A 19,282-nucleotide genomic window follows, 5' to 3' on the forward strand; every position below is an offset into this window, starting at 1 on the left:
AACGTTTGGTCAAGTCGCAACTTTGATTCTGTCATCAGCCCTCAGAGAAGGAGCCCATAGTTCACGGATTGACATAGTATTTGATGTTTATCAGCATCACAGTATCAAGGAGGCAGAGAGACTAAATCGCTGTCAAGACAATGGTGTCCAGTACAAGAACATAGCATCTGCACACGTTGTTCGCCAATGGAGAAACTTCTTGTCAAGTACTGACAATAAGACCTCACTGATTGAGTTCCTCGTCACTGAATGGAAACATCCAACCTCACGTGAACTATTAGCAGAGAAGGAATTGTTTGTGACAAATGAAGAGAAATGCTATAGAATCACAAAAGACGACACACAAGAGGTACTAGAGCTGGAGTCCAGTCATGAGGAGGCTGATACCAGACTACTACTCCACGCTGCCCATGCTGCTGACAATCATACTTCTGCAGTTGTTATTGCCTCAGAAGACACTGATGTATTTCTTCTGTGCCTTGCCTTCAGTGACTCCATACATGTTCCACTTTACCAGAAATGTGGCAATATCACCAGAACAAGGTTCATTGATGTTGGAAAAGTTGCAAGAGCTGTTGGTATGGATGTGTGTAAAGGAATACTTGGGCTTCATGCCTTCACAGGTTGTGATTCTGTCAGTGCTTTTGCTGGTCGTGGGAAGATTCGTGCACTAAGAACATTAGAGAATGACAAAGCTGCACAGGATGTATTTAAAGAACTTGGTCAGGAATGGACACTGTCATCAACACTCTTTTCCAAGTTGGAAACGTACACCTGCCAGCTATATGGATCTCGAATGCCATCAATGAGAGTTAACGACTTCCGTTATCACCTATTCTACAGCAAGAAAGGTGCAATTGAGTCACACCAGATGCCACCATGTAAGGATGCTCTTCAGAAACATGCAGAGAGGGCAAACTACCAAGCAGCAGTTTGGAAGAGGAGCCTACAGCAGAAACCAGAGGTGCCTAGTCCTGATGGCTTTGGCTGGAGAATTGAGTGTGCACCTGAGGGAGGAGAAAAGCTTGTCATTGATTGGATGGACGGTGCACCAGCACCAGAAGCAGTACTTGAATTTCTTGCATGCAAATGCTCACGATCATGCAAGCTGCCATCATGTCCATGCATGGTCAACAGAATGAAGTGCTCTAGCATGTGTAAACTGAAAATGTGTGAAAATCAAGAGGATGAGGTTGACACAGGAACTGATGTTTCATCTGAGGATGAATTTGATGAAGTCGACTTTTAGGGTGGTTAGAGGTTATCAACCACAAGAGGACTTTTCAATGTCCAATAACGTTGTGAGTGCAAAGAATAAATCAATTGTGTAATATTATGCAATGAAAAGATATTACAGATATTTCTTTTCACAAGTTAAACTGTCCTTGAATTGTTTGTTGAAAGAGAGCATCGTTTCATGGAATGACAAGATTTTAGTTTGTCTCAAAATGGTGGACGTACTCGTGGACATATTTTATATATAAAGCTACCAGTTACAGACTGCTATCATGCATTTTTATGAAGCAGGGATATTTCCCTTTTGAAAAAACAAGGTTAGAATTTGCCCCCTTGAATGGTACCGATTAGTCAAATATGGGTGCCCGGCTGACAGACTAAATGGCAAGGCATGGCAACATTGCCCAGAGCACAATTGCCAACTTTGGTTGGATCCACAACATGGAACTATGAATAATGGCCGACGTCCGATGCAACCGTATCTTATGCTGTATGTATTGGTTGTGTAAATAGAACTTCCTGGGCAACTAAAATAAAACATATCTTATTCCAGTTTGGCTTCGGCTACGCCTGGATTATGCAAGATGATGGACATGTTTATCTTTTTATGTCTCAGTTTAAGCAACGTGTATCCGATTACAACATCCAACAATGGCATTCATTAATATCATCGAATGCAAAGCTAATGGCATATTCAACCTACAAATCAGTTTTACAGACCGAAGTATATCCTACACAAGTCGACTCTACACTATTGAAACAAGCGCTGTCAAGATTTATACGATTCCATCAGTTGATGATTGACATGGGCAGATGCAAAGCCATCGATCCAGAATGTTGCTTGTGTAAATATTGTCTTCGATTAAATATTAGTCTAGTGGAAAATGAATATCATTTTTCACTTGTATGCCCTACTTTTAACGATTTAAGATATCAATACATTGATCCTAAATACTTCGTAAATCCAACACTGGAATCCCTTGTTCGCCTGATGTCATCTAATCATAAACCTAGTATTGTACAGCTATCAAAATTCATATTGAATACAATGAAATGAGTCATTTTATCAGTAAAACACTGGCGTGGTTGTCAAGGTCATCAGATCTCAACCCAACCATCTGTGTGATGACCAAGACACATGTATACATTAACCAGGGCAACAGAATCTGCAGGAATTATGCCAAGTTCTCCCTGAAGATGGGCTGCCATTCCACAAGGTGTCATATGCAGGCTTCTTGATTCCATGTCATGCAGTCATTGCGGCAAATGGCGGACACACACGGTACTTCGGCTTTACGACTGCCATGCTTGAGATTGTGACGAAATCAGCCAATGCCAAGACTTCTCCATTAACATCTGATGAACTCACTTTGTTGTATACTCCTAAAGCTTTGCAGAAGTCACAGAATGAATCTCACATATGTGTTTCTTTTGAGGGGGAGTCTTATAGCCAGGGTAAGGACCACAGACAATCACAATGAGAAAGCATCACTACAATAGAGATACAGATCACCTTCCAGATGCTTGGCAGTTTGCAACACTCCGTATAACGAAAGGTCTTCGCTGATTCCAAAGCTCTCATAATAACATAAAGTTGAACTCTGTTTTCTTCAATGCACAGATATCTTGAATCTATTCGCCAGTCCGACATCTGAAATGTTGGTGTATGATTTTCATCGGAAGTGACCATGTTGGCAGCAGTAGTTTGTGGTGAGACAACTGACTCAGTGAAACACACACAGCAGTGGACGGTGTGTTCTGGAGGGATCAACACTGTGAATCCTCCACTTGCCAACTAGGTACAATTGATAAGTATAATCTCACTTAGGTATACATTAAAGTATGGTTATATCAAACTCAAGGGGACCACTAATTTTCAATCGTTATAACCATAGTTCATCATAAGCATATATAATTATAAGGCAAAAGACCATAATCAAAAAAAGGTTTGTTATATCCATCAGTTTGATATAAGCATGTTTGTTATAAACATAGTTTACTGTATAATATAATGAACAACTTTACATCATGTACAATATGCATCTCATACCATATAAACAATCTGTTCTTGATGTAAACTGACAAACAATGGCTTACAAGGCTATAACGACTGCGATAGCAGCACAATGCTGATTTGTACTGACCAGGTTATAACAGCACAATACTGATTTGTACTGACCAGGTTATAACAACAGCACAATACTGATGTGTACCAACCAGGTTATAACAACAGCACAATACTGATGCGTACCAACCAGGTTTTAACAACAGCACAATACTGATGTGTACCGACCAGGTCATAACAACAGCACAATACTGATGTGTACCGACCAGGTTATAACAACAGCACAATACTGATGTGTACCGACCAGGTTATAACAACAGCACAATACTGATGTGTACCGATCAGGTTATAAAAACAGCACAATACTGATGTGTACCGACCAGGTTATAAAAACAGCACAATACTGATGTGTACCGATCAGGTCATAACAACAGCACAATACTGATGTGTACCAACCAGGTTATAACAACAGCACAATAGTGTACCAGCCAGGTTATAACAACAGCACAATACTGATGTGTACCAACCAGGTTATAACAACAGCACAATACTGATGCGTACCAACCAGGTTATAACAACAGCACAATACTGATGTCTACCGTCCAGGTTATAACAACAGCACAATACTGATGTGTACCGACCAGGTTATAACAACAGCACAATACTGATGCGTACCAACCAGGTTATAACAACAGCACTATACTGATGCGTACCAACCAGGTTATAACAACAGCACAATAGTGTACCAGCCAGGTTATAACAACAGCACAATACTGATGTGTACCAACCAGGTTATAACAACAGCACAATACTGATGTGTACCAACCAGGTCATAACAACAGCACAATACTGATGCGTACCAACCAGGTTATAACAACAGCACAATACTGATGTGTACCGACCAGGTTATAACAACAGCACAATACTGATGTGTACCGACCAGGTTATAACAACAGCACAATACTGATGTGTACCGACCAGGTTATAACAACAGCACAATACTGATGTGTACCGATCAGGTTATAAAAACAGCACAATACTGATGTGTACCAGCCAGGTTATAACAACAGCACAATACTGATGTGTACCGACCAGGTTATAACAACAGCACAATACTGATGTGTACCGATCAGGTTATAAAAACAGCACAATACTGATGTGTACCAGCCAGGTTATAACAACAGCACAATACTGATGTGTACCAACCAGGTTATAACAACAGCACAATAGTGTACCAGCCAGGTTATAACAACAGCACAATACTGATGTGTACCGACCAGGTCATAACAACAGCACAATAGTGTACCAGCCAGGTTATAACAACAGCACAATATCGACATGTACATGCAAGTATTATCAACACAGGGAAAATCTCAGTAAAATTCGTCAAACGAAGATGTGACCATGTGTCTAGTACATCTTCGGTCAAGGGAGGTAATCAACCAGGCAATATGAGTGATCGTGCTGTGATATGTATCATATTCCAGATAACATGTTACACATAATATTGTAAGTCATGTCTATATACAATAAGAACTATCATCTGTCTGCACAAACAGGAATATACAAATAGGTTCATGGTTCAGCATGAATATTGTTACTAAAATTGCAAGTATAACATTGTAGAGAATACACTGGAGTATACTAAAGTCAAACACACCTTATTTGTACAAAACACCATAATGTACAATATATACAGTTATAGAAAAATAGATGGACAGGATACTAAGACTTCAGAAAGGCATAAAACGCATCTGAAAAAACATATTTTGATATAAATTGAGTTGTAAAAATGATATCTTTTTGTACAAATGTAGCGGAGCCTAATTACAGATCTAAAAGGGTGAGCAACCAACAGACAGACAGACAGACAGACAGACACACACACAGACACACACACACACACACACACACACACACACAAAATGTACATTAGGGACCAGCTCAAAAGTTTGATGTCGAACAAAAAAATTAATACCTTTAGTTTTGAGACATACCCCCACATACCCAAAAATACCCAGCTATATCAGAATGTTTACTGACTCATGTTTATTTCACTGGGTGTTGAAAATAACTTGTCTTTTAATAGATCAAATCTGCCCTTCCATATTACACCCTGCACTAGATGGACTTACCACTATTGCCAGTGGCAGTGATGATAAAACCCTAACTTGTGGAAGGATATCTACACTGGATATATTTAATGACTCTCAACAACATATCAGTTTAGTTACTATGTAAAACCTGGAGAAATCAGTCAGTTTTGTTGGATGGAAAACTTGCAGGGCCATTATAAACCTCCAATGACATCATGCTATTGTTCTCCAGTCGGGTTAAATCTCATAAACAGGGATGTTGTACTATCCCCAGGATTTAATATAATATTGCAGGGATTTTATCAATACAACTTCCATTTATGTGGTAACATATGAATGTTTCTCGCTGGAAATTTATTTGGCATTTGAACTCAATGTAATGAAATGAAAAATCAAATGAAAATTGTTTTCTTTTGTATTCCCCAGGATCGAACACACAACCTTCGTATCTGTAGCCCAGTGAGTGTACCACTAGGCTAGAGAGGCGCTGATAAATCACAATGTTTTTGAGAATGTCTTTTTCAAGTGCCGTACACCAGCAACAGATAGTTTACCCCCGTTTCCTAAGAATCATGGAAAGTATGTTTGAAACATAAAAATGTTGATAAATGTATTTAGTTTCTTTTTTCGGTTTATTACTTAGATGAAACACTTCCCTTCGAGTTTTTATGATATTCAAAATCCTTAGCCCGCGGTTTTAATATCATAAAAACCCTCGGACATACTTTATTCTACACTTAAACCCCCCCACACACACTCCTAAACTTAAAGATATATGATTTTTATCTGACATCGAACTTATAAACTGGTCCTTACCCAATCATACATGCTTCATATATATATATTAATAACACTTTGCAATGTTCTGATAACGATGTACTCATGTAATAACACCATTAGTGAGGCAAGTGAAAGCATGGCTGATGCTCTAATAGTATAAAAACATGGTCCTGAGTGATGGTTAATGGTATAGAGGGTATCACAGTTAAACTGTCAAATATTTGACCCCTTCAAGCCATCATTTTGCACTGTCTCCTCGTACGTGGGCGGGGCCACATCTGGATGCCTCACGTCCACTGCATACATGTCAGGTGCGGACGGAAGCTGGGGACGAGCCCTGGGAAGGTTGCTACAATCTTGAGAACCATTTCGAGTTGTCATTACAGATTGGTTATCATTGTTTTGCAATGTTCTTGTTTCTGAGGCACTTTGTTCCTGGCGTCTCTTTGCAAAGCATTTCAGATATATGATGGCTGCTGCGATGATCGCTGCGATGACCACCACACTGCCCAGTACGCCGGCCAGGATGATGGACAGCCCCGACTGTTCTTCTGGAGACAGAAAGCATGGAGAGTAAGAATTGGTTAGGCTGGTTTGTTGTTTAACGCTGCACTCAGCAATATTCCAGCTATGTGACAGCGGTCTGTAAATAATCGAGTCTGGACAAGACAATCCAGTGATTGACATCATGAGCATCGATCTATGCTACTGGGATACGATGACATGCATCAACCAAGTCAGCGAGCCTGACAACCCGATCCCGTTATTTGCCTCTTACGACAAGCATTGGGATGCTGAAAATTAATCCTCACCCGGATCTCCATGGGTTGGAGAGGAAGGAATTGTTGAAGACTTTTGTTTGTTTGTTGCGCAACACTGCAGTCAGCTCTATCAGGGTTTGTACAGAGTGCAGAAACATAATTCAGGGCTACTTCAAGGTCTGAAGAAGGCTGCCTCCCTCTGCCACAGATTCGGGAACATTCAACTCTAACACAAGCATCCAAGGGGAGATACCTCTATGGTTACTGAAGAGGAACAGATCATTCTAAAGGCCATTGCAAGGCAGCATCTAATCTACCGTATTCGACGTAATAAGCGCCCTGCAACGCCCCGCACGGCGACATTTGCTAAGATATTGGCTATTGAACAATCCCAATCAGCACCCCTTCCGAGTGATCAATGTACACGAGACTTATTTATTCGCGTATAATATGCACTCGTGTGTTTTACGCACCCTTAATTATGGGCATTTAATTCTGGAAAAATATGTCTGTCGTACATAAACATTTCAGGCTGTCAGCATAAACCACGAAATTTATCTTTCAACTCTGTTTTTTCCACCAAATTAACATTCTAATAAGAGCCCCCTGTTTCTAATTTTGAGAGCCCTGGGCGCTTTTTACGTCGAATACGGTATCACACTTTTCAAGACAGACCTTAAGATTATAGACCTTATCAAGCCTGTGTTAACCCTAAATAAATGAGTCAAGGCCAGACAAAACAGTGGTTGCTTAGTAGTGGAACGATACACTGGTGCATCACCATTGTCTCTTTCTTGATCACAAGCATCAATCAGTCACACACTAAGTAAAACAAATCGATTCTGACCTTAAATGTTTGCTTTAATAACTTTTCCACTAAACATTAATCAGTAGTCTAAGTTAATAGTGAAAACATAAATATTTTCATTTGTTGTGCCATACTTGACACCGCTCACTGTAAATCGTCAGTGTGCCAGGTATTTGGCCATCCTGTCTATGAAAAAGATGGCTTATGCACCACAGATAAGAGCACATGCAAGTATCAAGATACATATCGGATCACGAGTAAGGTATCGCGATACGTATCGGACTTCATAGTTGGTGTATCGTCCCAGCCCTATGGTTCATATTATGATATGGCACATTGTTTGAGTATAATCACACACAGTGAACCAGGTTACCAAGCCTGACCACCCAATGTAATTTAGGCTTGTAAAAAAATAAAAATAAACAAATAATAATTATAATTTAAGTTTGTTTGTATGTTTGATTAATGCCTCACTCAACAATATTCCAGGTATAGGACGACAGTCTGTAAATATTATTACAAAAAAGAGCCTGGTCAAGACAATCCAGTGATCGACAACATGAGCATGATATATGCAATTGATATATAAACTAGGACATGCCCTAACCATGTCACCAAGCCTGCCCACTCAATCCAGTTTGTCGCATCTTACTACCATCATGGGTTGCTGAAGACCAATTCTAACCCGGGTCTTAAGATAAGGAGCAGACTGTTCTCACCTTGGTCCCCACAGGGTAAGAATTGTTGGAAATATGTTGGGTTCTTAATAAATCTAGCAGTCATTGAGTGAGTGTTTATAAATCAACATCATATCAACGTTTTCGCAGCTATTCATGGCCAACAAATGTTTGTGAATAAACTGTAATGCCTAATAAGATTCAGCGTACAAAAATACTTTAATGAATTTGTACAAATACTAATCAGAACCTCAATCCACATTTATCTGTATGTATCTTTGGTTGATGAGGGCCTTTTCTGTGAGATATGATATAATTGTAGAACACAATGTCATAATTGTAGAACACAATGTCATGGTCTGATAGGTCTTCAGCAACCCATGCTTGCCGTAAAAGGCGACTATGCTTGTCGTAAAAGGCGACTAACGGGATCGGGTGGTCAAGGTCGCTGACTTGGTTGATGCATATCATCGGTCCCAATTGCGTGGATCGATGCTCATGATATTAATCACTTGATTGTCTGGTCCACACTCGATTATTTACAGACCGCCGTCATATAGCTGGAATATTGCTGAGTGCGGCATTAAACAACAAACAAACAAAACAAAACATGGTCTGAATATTGTAAATAAACTCACCAACTTCTTTTCTGCCTTCAGGAATAGGGTAGATGGTAGTGCTTTCTTCTGCAATTATGATAAAAAAAACCGTAGAGTTTCACAAATAGTCATCATTATAACTATAATGAGAGTGATTTTTTATATTACAACAGTGTTGCAATTACATGAGTACTTCCTTACCTTATTCTGTTTAATGTCACAGACGAACATAGTGTTCTACTGTGTGTCAGTGGAGGTTATGTACAGTGTTATAACAGGGCCTACTCACGTTTGTTGGTCTGGCACACAAAGTATGCTGTAATACAAGAGCAGTCGGCCGTTTGCCACTTCCCGCTCTCCTGGTCTACCAGAACACAGTCTTCATTACTCTGAAAGTCATGTGTTGCAAAACTGAAAAGTGGATCAGAAATTTGACATAAATCAAAACAAATCTTGAAAATACTCAGTTCTGTATTCAAAACAAGTGGCATATCCTAGAATAAGTCTGTATTAAACTACAGGTAGACCAAATTGCAATTGTTTGAGACCAGACACCTCCATGAAACCAGTCATGCAGGGCTATTATCAATTCTAAATCAATTCAAAATCTAAAAGCCTCACCATCTTTTCTGATATTGAGGAAAAGCAGCTGAAGATGAAGTCATAAGTACAATTATCTCGGCTACTTTCAATGTTCTGTTGTAGATGCAGCACAGTGGTGATGGGAGCTACTTACAAGTCTACATCTTTCTGTGACAAATCAATCCACTCCATCTTAGACTCGGATGCTATCTTGCTCAGACCTATCCATGCCCTGTCCGTCACCAGATCTGTAACATTGACACCAACTCACAGAGGATCTACTTCAGGTTACTGTCTAACACTGGACTTTAAAAATGAGGAGTACAATATAGTGCCATGGCACTATACTTCATCTGGATATGTAGTCAATAGTCTCAAGGTCAACAAAAACAGCCACTTAACGAAAGTTGCTGTTAGCAATCATGTTCAAATATTCACTGCATAAATACTTTGGACTAAAACACTAATTGGAAAATTCAGAAAGAACAAATTATGTCATAACTGCCAAACCATACATGCCAAAGTTCAGCTCCCACTTTTAGGCAAATTCTGAGAAGATGTTTTCAGTGATGAATTTGTATTTTGAGAGAATGTAAAAGCATGTTATAACTTAATAATAAATAATAAAATATATAGGAATAAAAGTTATATATTTTGCCAAATGCAGAACACATGTGTTGAATCCACAACAAACTACACATCTACCAAAATAATAGATACCAGTTAAACAAAATGGCCTTAAGTTTCAGTTTTCAGTCTTGTCGAGGTGCAATGGTAAAAATGTTAAAATATGAAAATAAAACAGAACAACTGTTTTAGCTTGTTGGTCCATTGGTTTCTGAGAAGATGCTCTTTACGTGGCAAAGAAATGCATATTGAGAGAATCTAAGAGCATGGTCCAAACTGCAAGCTCAAAACAAGATCAAACTTTAAATTATAATGAAAACCGGAACATACAGTTTCAGCCCCACTGTTACCTGCATGTAACATATTTCATGACATTCTGAAACCAAACAGCCTAGAAATTGCCAAAAGAAGTTACAGCTGTCAGTATGGTCAGGTGCAAAGGTCAAGTGCAAAGGTCAAATCTAGGTGAAAATCTTAAATATTAAAAAACCCAGAACAAATCATGAATGTGTTGATGTCCATTACTAACTACATGTGTGCCAAATGTCATAACATTTTGAACAAATGTGAACAATAATGGCCATAAATAACTTTGTCAATGTTGCCAGATGAATATCAACTCTTTTTAACCAATTCAGGTGTCATCATTGCTGGGAACAAGCATATAAAGTTTCAGCTTCACCGGTCCAATGGTTTCTGAGCAAATGTTTTCGAGGGCTGACTCTCAATTCTTTATAGTTTCCAATGGGACTGCTGGCAGCCATATTTAATTTCTAGTCAAGATGCCTTGAATAATCTTGATACAACATAGGGTTATCATTAAGGCTGTTACGATTCACGCACGTATTCGGTGAATCGAACCGTATCCATTCATGAATTGAATTCGTTTTTCGTGGTCACTAGAATCGAATATTTATGAATATGCAGTCATGTGCATCTACATACGCTGTACCTAAAAATATCCCTAAGAACATATTATATGCAGAGATTTCTTTAAAGACAACACTCATATATATAATTTGACAGTATTGTGGTCATCGGTCATTGTGGTATTTGAGCAGATATTAGTACCTGGATAAATGTAGTATATGAATGTATAATATATTAATAATTAACCAACCATGTCAAATAATTAATGTTGTTATTTTTCAATGAATATAATAAATTGTACATCAACTGCTGACTTGTTATTGTAATCGTGAATAAATATTCGTATTCGTTACCCTATATTCGTGATATGAATCGTATTCACCTCATAGTGTATTCGTTGCAGCCCTAGTGATCATCTCACCTTGTGTCAGAACTTTGGCCCCTTAAGTCCTGGAGAAGAAGATTATTTAATTTATTTATCTTAAATCACACATGGCCTACCTGGTGGCCATATTGAAATTCCAAATTTTTATGCCTTGAGCAAACTTAAACATCCCTCAAAGTAACGAACATCCACACAAAATTAACAGTCTTGTTGCTGCTATGTGATGGTGAGATACATACTCTTGAGGTAGTCTTGTTGCCTCTGAGTGTGGATGACAGCAAGGTTAGCCTGGTTGTAATTACAGAACATCTGTGCCGTGCTCCAGGTCTCAGTGTGGGTCATCAGTTTGTAACAGAAGGAATGTGTAGGTGACAGGCTTGACCATCCAGGCAGACATGAACCTCGATCTACACAAAACAGTGAACAGTAAGGCACCACAGTCCATCCACCACATGTGAACAATAAACAATAATATGAAAATATTTTTTTAGGAAATATTGTTTCAGAGTGAGTGCATACTATATCAAGTTTTACAACCAAATGAACATAAAAAGGATTGAGATTGCTGCTATATCCAACAGTCTTTTTCATAATTCAGCGAGAATACACACTTACCAAACACCTGAAACTTGAGGTTCACCCCTCTATAGTTGTACGGGTTATTACCATTGGACTGGAATGTCACGGACATGTACTGCCCCGTGCTGGTCATACTGTAGGGGTTGCGTGACCCGCACCACAGGACGATAGTCGGGGAAGTCTCATCCTTTCCTGAAGTATCAGTATGACATTAGCACCTGTCAGATCATGATAACAACTGCAGTAGCACCTGACACATCATGATAACAACTACAGGTAGCACCTGACACATCATAACAACTGCAGGTAGCACCTGACACATCATGATAACAACTACAGTAGCACCTGACACATCATGATAACAACTACAGTAGCACCTGACACATCATGATAACAACTGCAGTAGCACCTGACACATCATGATAACAACTACAGGTAGCACCTGACACATCATGATAACAACTGCAGGTAGCACCTGACACATCATGATAACAACTGCAGGTAGCACCTGACACATCATGATAACAACTACAGTAGCACCTGACACATCATGATAACGACTACAGGTAGCACCTGACACATCATGATAACAACCACAGTAGCACCTGACACATCATGATAACAACTGCAGTAGCACCTGACAGATGATAACAACTGCAGGTAGCACCTGACACATCATGATAACAACCACAGTAGCACCTGACACATCATGATAACAACTGCAGGTAGCACCTGACACATCATGATAACAACTACAGTAGCACCTGACAGATCATGATAACAACTGCAGGTAGCACCTGACACATCATGATAACAACTCTAATAGTAGCACATGATAACTACAGTTGCACCTAATATATGATAACTACAGTAGCACCTGCCACATCAGCACAATAACTACAGTAGCACCTGCCACATCAGCACAATAACTACAGTAGCACCTGACACATCAGCACAATAACTACAGTAACATATGTCACATCAGCACAATAACTACAGTAACACCTGTCACATCAGCACAATAACTACAGTAGCACCTGTCACATCAGCACAATAACTACATTAGCACCTGACACATCAGCACAATAACTACAGTAGCACCTGCCATATCAGTACAATAACGACAGTAACACCTGTCACACCAGCACAATAACTACAGTAACATCTGACACATCAGCACAATAACTACAGTAATACCTGTCACACCAGCACAATAACTACAGTAACATCTGTCACACCAGCACAATAACTACAGTAATACCTGTCACATCAGCACAATAACCACAGTAACATCTGACACATCAGCACAATAACCACAGTAACACCTGACACATCAGCACAATAACTACAGTAACATCTGACACATCAGCACAATAACTACAGTAATACCTGTCACACCAGCACAATAACTACAGTAACATCTGTCACACCAGCACAATAACTACAGTAATACCTGTCACATCAGCACAATAACCACAGTAACATCTGACACATCAGCACAATAACCACAGTAACACCTGACACATCAGCACAATAACTACAGTAGCAATGGAAACATCAATTTGTTCTTACCATCCCTGACATGCAGATAGTCGTAGCCGCCGGTGCAGATCGCACTCTCAGGTGCCCACTGCAGTTCCGACATGACCACAGTCACATGGACCCTGTTCCCGGCACCTGCGTCTATCAGCCACCGACAGTTGTAGTTATTGTCATAGAATGTCTGTCCTTCAAGCAGAGTGTATATTGATCCTGAATCAACTCCTCCAATTCTTGTGATGGAATTAGCTTCATTTGTACACGAGTAGTTTCCAGCATAGCAACAGGAAGCTGGAATATAACATGGAGATATGTCGGCCTCCTCAAGTCTGTCCTCACACAATAATAAATAAACATACACCACCAACACACTTTAAATAATAACAAGGTCACAGTTTAAACATTAGACATGGGCACACTTAAACACTGACACAGAGATAGAAACTAATATTTTTAGTCCACTAGACCAGGGCTTGAAATAAAAACAATTGTCAGGCTGCCATCAGGACCTTGGAAGCTGCAGGCCCTGACTAAACTCTTCAGATCCTCATTTAAAAAAACTGCAGCTTAATGTGGCAAATAAATCGACACGTAAATTTACTGTAGGCCATAAGGACCCATACAAATTTGAAACTATGGGCTCGACATGTAATCTACCTGCCAAAGGCACTTACACTCTTCAAAAAAAGAAACGCACAGGTAGTATGTAGTTCATTGAACCTGACTACACAAAAAATCCGGTATATAAATTGGATACATGTTGTTGGAAATTGTTCGTGGCCTGAACTTCGACAAACGGTGCGTCAAAACGCAGCCATTGTCAAATTGCAATGTCCTAAACGACATTGTTTTCCCACTTGTTCAAAAATGTCATGGAGGAAAACCGTAAAGCAAAATGCACGTGCAAGTTATGGCATTCGTAACTCGTGGTAGTGACTATAGAAAAGAAAGCATAAGCCAATAATCTGTCTTTCAGTTGTCAACATTTTTTAAGTTTGAAAATGTCAAGACTCAGCGCTGCTGATTGGAACATTGCCATTGGACGTATCCAAAAAGGGGAATCGCTGTCTTTTGTTGCACGCCACTTCAACATCATCCTCAGCACCATTTTCGCCTTTGGTACCGATACACACAGTTCAATTCCGTCCCCTGCACAGGATCGCTACATTCAACAGTTCCACCTACGTCATCGCAATGCCAGAGCTACTGAGACTGCAGGACGCATCCCTGGTTTGAGGGGAATATCGGACCAGACTGTCAGGAACCATTTTTGCGAGGCTGGAATCCAATCCAGAGGACCAGTTATCTTCCCTGTTTTGCAACAGATCCATTGACAGCAACGCTTGCGTAGGTGCAATACCTTACAGCCTTGGAATTTGAGAAATTGGAGACAAGTGTGGTTTAGTGATGTATCACGATTTATTCATCACCGGCAAGGTGGAAGACAATGCATTTATCGTCGTCGAAATGAGAATTTTGCCCCACATTGTGTATGTGAATTCAACAATTTCGGTGACGGTAGTGTCATAGTGTGGGGGGCCATATCCTACACCACAAGATCTGACTTGGTTGTGGTTCAGGGACATTTGACAGCAAATTGCTACATGAATCAATTTCTTCAACCTCACCTTCTTCCAATCATTGACCGTCAGAGGGAGCTGTTTCAACAGGGCAAGGCTCTACTGCACACAGCTCAAGTCACGGTTGACAACCTTTATAATGCCAACATCAACGTCTTGCCCTGGCTGTCGAGATCTCCAGATCTCAACCCTATCGAACTTCTCTGGGATGAACTCGATCGACGTGTATGTCAACATCAGAACACGCCGCAGACACTCTGGCCAATGCGTTACAAGCAGAATGGTACAGGACAGAATTTGTTCACTTATTCAGTCAGTGCCGAGGAGATTGCTGCCCGGCGCGGTCACACGAGATACTGAGTTCAGCACAACCTTGTGGCCATATATGACATGACAATGAACAGTTTTCAATGCCTTTGTACAACACCAACATGTGACTATCGAGGTCCAATATTTCATATTTGTATCTGTGGTATTAAATTAAATATTCAACTTTATTAGGTATAATAATTGTGCGTTTCTTTTTTTGAAGAGTGTACTTCAAACACTGCACTAGTCCTTATAATACAGCATTAGAAACTGGCACTAGTCCTGTAGTCCTTGCCAAACTGCCCAATAGTTAAGGTATCATAAGGACTAGTAGAAATTTGCCATTTGTAAGGGTTTTGCTGTATCTTATCATTATAAGGACTAGTAGACTAAAAATGTCAGTTTCTACCACTGTAATTTAACATTCTCATATAGAAAAACCCTAAAAAAACGGCAAATTTCTACTGGACTCTAAAATAAAATACCTTTGACATTGGGCAGTTTTGCACAGACTATAGGACTAGTGTCAATTTAAAATGCTTTAACATGAGCACACTTTCGACACTAACCATGAAACCATGAGCACACTGTAAGTTGTAATGATCATATCATGCATACATCAAATTTGCAAAAAAACCATAAAATTAGTAATCAAAAATTGTGAATCTCAATGTACATGCAAACTATGACTCCATTTTTTTAAAACTAATTCTTTCTACAAACTGCTTACTTGATAATAGATAGATGATGTGATACCAGATGATGTGCTTATTCTGACAAACTGCTTTAATACTCTGGGTCAGGGATTGCATACTGAAAGGCTGAAACAGAAGAGCTCCATTAGTATATGTAGCCTGCCTGGTGTGGACCCCTTGGTGGAGGGGTTGGGGCTAGAAGAGCCCTGGCTTGGCCAAAAAGGATCCCAAATGAGTGGCTTACAGCCAAGTGTGATAAATGTAAATAATCAGGCAAGTTAGCCATCAGGCAAGTTAGCCATCAGGCAAATGTAGTCAATAGATCAGACAACATTTCATGTATTCAGCAAACCTAGACTTAAAACCTTACACACTTAGGCAAATGTAAAAATTAAGAATGTATGTTGTATAATATATGAATATTGTTCATGTTGTTGAATGAAATAATTAAATGTTTACATGTTTTAGAGGGGGGACACTATTTCTGCGATAGTTTAGTCCACTAGTCCTTATGACAACATATTGTAAACCCCTTAAAAGGGCAAATTTCTATCAGTCTTAATGATAACTTAATTATTGGTCAGTTTGGTAAGGACTACAGGACTAGTGCCAGTTTCTAACAATGTATTTAGACCTAAACTGTAGAATTACTCATATAGTTTAATAGTAATAATACCCACAATAATTGTTGTGACACGTCTAACAGGATAACTTCGCAAGATGGTCTTAATTCTATTTTTTCATATCCTTCAAAACCAAGGTTGCTCCATCACATGTGAGAGGGCACTAAAATAATTCTAACTGATGAATATGAACTGTTTTTTTACTTTTGCAGAAAGTATGCCAAGAATTGTACATTACTAAGAATAATAATATGGTTATCTGAATGAACACATTGAAACCAGTTCAGGGATTATATTCAGAATATGTGTTTATCCAATTCTCAAGTACACACTGATTCTGTGGACAAATTACTAGACCATTTGATTGGCATTCTAGAAGTTGGTGAGTAAATAAGAAAACGTACAACTTAATGGATAACAACTTCTGGTTTATTGCATATAGCAACGTTTCGATATAAATACTTTCACGATTATCAAGCTAGAGTGACGGATTACTATGTTTACTCAAGAGAAACAATATGACTCAGCGAGGGATAGAAATTAACATAGAAAGTCTACTAGTCCAACAGCTATAGAAACTAACAGTTTTTTACCACTAGTCCTTATCATGAAAACATAGCAAAACCCCTAAAAAGGGCACATTTCTACAAGTCCTTTGGATAAGTTAACTTTTGGGCAGTTTGGCAAGTATAGGAACATCCCAAAAAGGTCCAAACTTCTACCATCCCTAAAGATACCTTTAACATTAGCCAAACTGGCTCAGGAAAGCGGGCTGGTTAATAATCTCTATCCTTGTTCAAGATCCATCATGGATTCGTAATCTGCACAGCAAATTTTGGCACCTCATGCACATAATGCACAAGTTCACATACATTATATTATAATTCATCTAATGTACATCAAAAAGTGTTTCTGACAACATCAGATAACTTTTTAAAAGTATTTCCACGATCAATATATTAGCCTTGTAGCCCTATATATACTGACATATGCTAGTGTTCACAACATTTATGAAAGCATGATGTTTTTAAAATGATTTTATCACCTATCATATTTAAGAAATGAATGATTTATGGAGTGAAGTGGTTAAATATTGTCTTCAAATGCTATCCTATTTTTTGTCTGGTTTTAGTGGCCATATCCATAATGATGAGTCGGACCATTTCCGATGATTTAGGAAAGTATTGGGCAACAAAAAATGGGGAGCTGATGTCCTGCACAATGTTCAACAGTAATGGCCATTAGTTGAAATCCCTTTGAACTTTCTCAGCCCCACATTGGGCGCCAATGTAGCGGCGATAAATTTCCAAGTCCCATGATGGGATTCGAACCACGGACCTTTTGATCCGAGGTCGGATGCCTTGAACACATGACCAAAGAGGTTAACCCTGTCAGCAAGCTGACAAGGTAAGGATGTCATCTGTGGGATGACTCCACGCCCTGCTACACATAGATAACTGGAGATTTTTAACAGTCACAAATACGATACATTTTTTATCTTTATGAACAAATATTAGGGCCCACAGAAACTCACCAGAATTTTTCAAGGGAAGATGTATAAGAGAGATCCTGACCCTTCTATTGTACAGTGAACCATTCTGCAGTCTTTAGGTATTTGAAATTTTGGGTGCAAAAAGTCTTTGTTTGTTGTTTGCAAAATCCACAGAAAATGGTGTTGAAGTATATGCATGTGTAAATTGAATTTGGAGAATATTGGTTTACAACGGGAGAAACTAACATTTTTAGTCTACTAGTCCTTATAATGATAACATATAGCAAACCACTTAAAAATGGCAAATTTATACTAGTCCTTATGATACCTTTACTATTGGGCAGTTTGCACATGATCAAATGGCACATGCTTTTAAGCTTTGGCGATAACTGGTATACACAGTTGGTCAACGGGAAACTTCTATTTACACTGTTTTGATTCCCTATCCTTGTGTTATAGGCATAACAGAAATCTACTGAAACTTTTTACACGGCATATTTCAGAAATAACATGACAATAATGGCGTTAATTAGTCGCTGACCATTACAGTTTGTATTGAAAAACAAGTTATAAAATATGTCGACTAATTATATCGACAGGTCATATAAATTCATTATAATTGAACTCACAATTCGATTGTGCTTTTTAAGACCCATCTGGTGTAACTGTTGATTGTAGTGTAGATCGAAACTGTTAATTCTAAATAAACTCTAAACTGTAGGTTTTGTCGTAACTGTTTATGGACAATAAACTGAAAAGTGAAATATGATCGTCTGCTCTTTTAGCAAGGTTGTACTCACAAACACGGGAGGCGTTTGACGAGACATAAATAATGTCACATGCTACTTTATCTCTGGAGTGACAGCATTACCATATCCACAACAACGTTGAAATTTGAACCAGGATATGTTATTATTATGACATGTTTGACACATATTCCGCAATCAACATCCCAAACTTTCGTGCTTTCCGGGTAAGA

The 19,282-nt window shown here is 39.0% G+C and overlaps 1 protein-coding gene across 1 annotated transcript; it reads right to left on the reverse strand.

Moving 5' to 3' along the window:
* Window positions 1-4,473: 4,473 nt before the first annotated feature.
* Window positions 4,474-19,247, reverse strand: LOC139445593 (uncharacterized). Its single transcript, XM_071226756.1, has 9 exons — window positions 19,104-19,247; window positions 16,224-16,314; window positions 13,638-13,895; window positions 12,102-12,257; window positions 11,726-11,893; window positions 9,759-9,852; window positions 9,312-9,433; window positions 9,062-9,109; window positions 4,474-6,728 (listed from the first exon to the last, which is right to left on the reverse strand). Exons 1-9 carry the CDS (start codon window positions 19,128-19,130, stop codon window positions 6,391-6,393), a joined length of 1,302 nt encoding a protein of 433 aa, XP_071082857.1. The 5' UTR covers window positions 19,131-19,247; the 3' UTR covers window positions 4,474-6,390.
* Between the last annotated feature and the right edge of the window lie 35 nt (window positions 19,248-19,282).

This window comes from Haliotis cracherodii, unplaced genomic scaffold (genome assembly GCF_022045235.1).
Source record: "Haliotis cracherodii isolate W230 unplaced genomic scaffold, xgHalCrac1.p SCAF_10, whole genome shotgun sequence".
NCBI lineage: Eukaryota > Metazoa > Mollusca > Gastropoda > Lepetellida > Haliotidae > Haliotis > Haliotis cracherodii.

Coding starts and splice junctions, on each gene's coding strand:
- LOC139445593 (XM_071226756.1), bottom strand. CDS start 19,130: ATGTCTCGTCAAACGCCTCCCGTGTTT. Junction 12,258..13,637: donor CTATCTGCATGTCAGGGATG/GTAAGAACAAAT, acceptor CTGATACTTCAG/GAAAGGATGAGACTTCCCCG. Junction 6,729..9,061: donor TGAAGGCAGAAAAGAAGTTG/GTGAGTTTATTT, acceptor TTCTGTCTCCAG/AAGAACAGTCGGGGCTGTCC.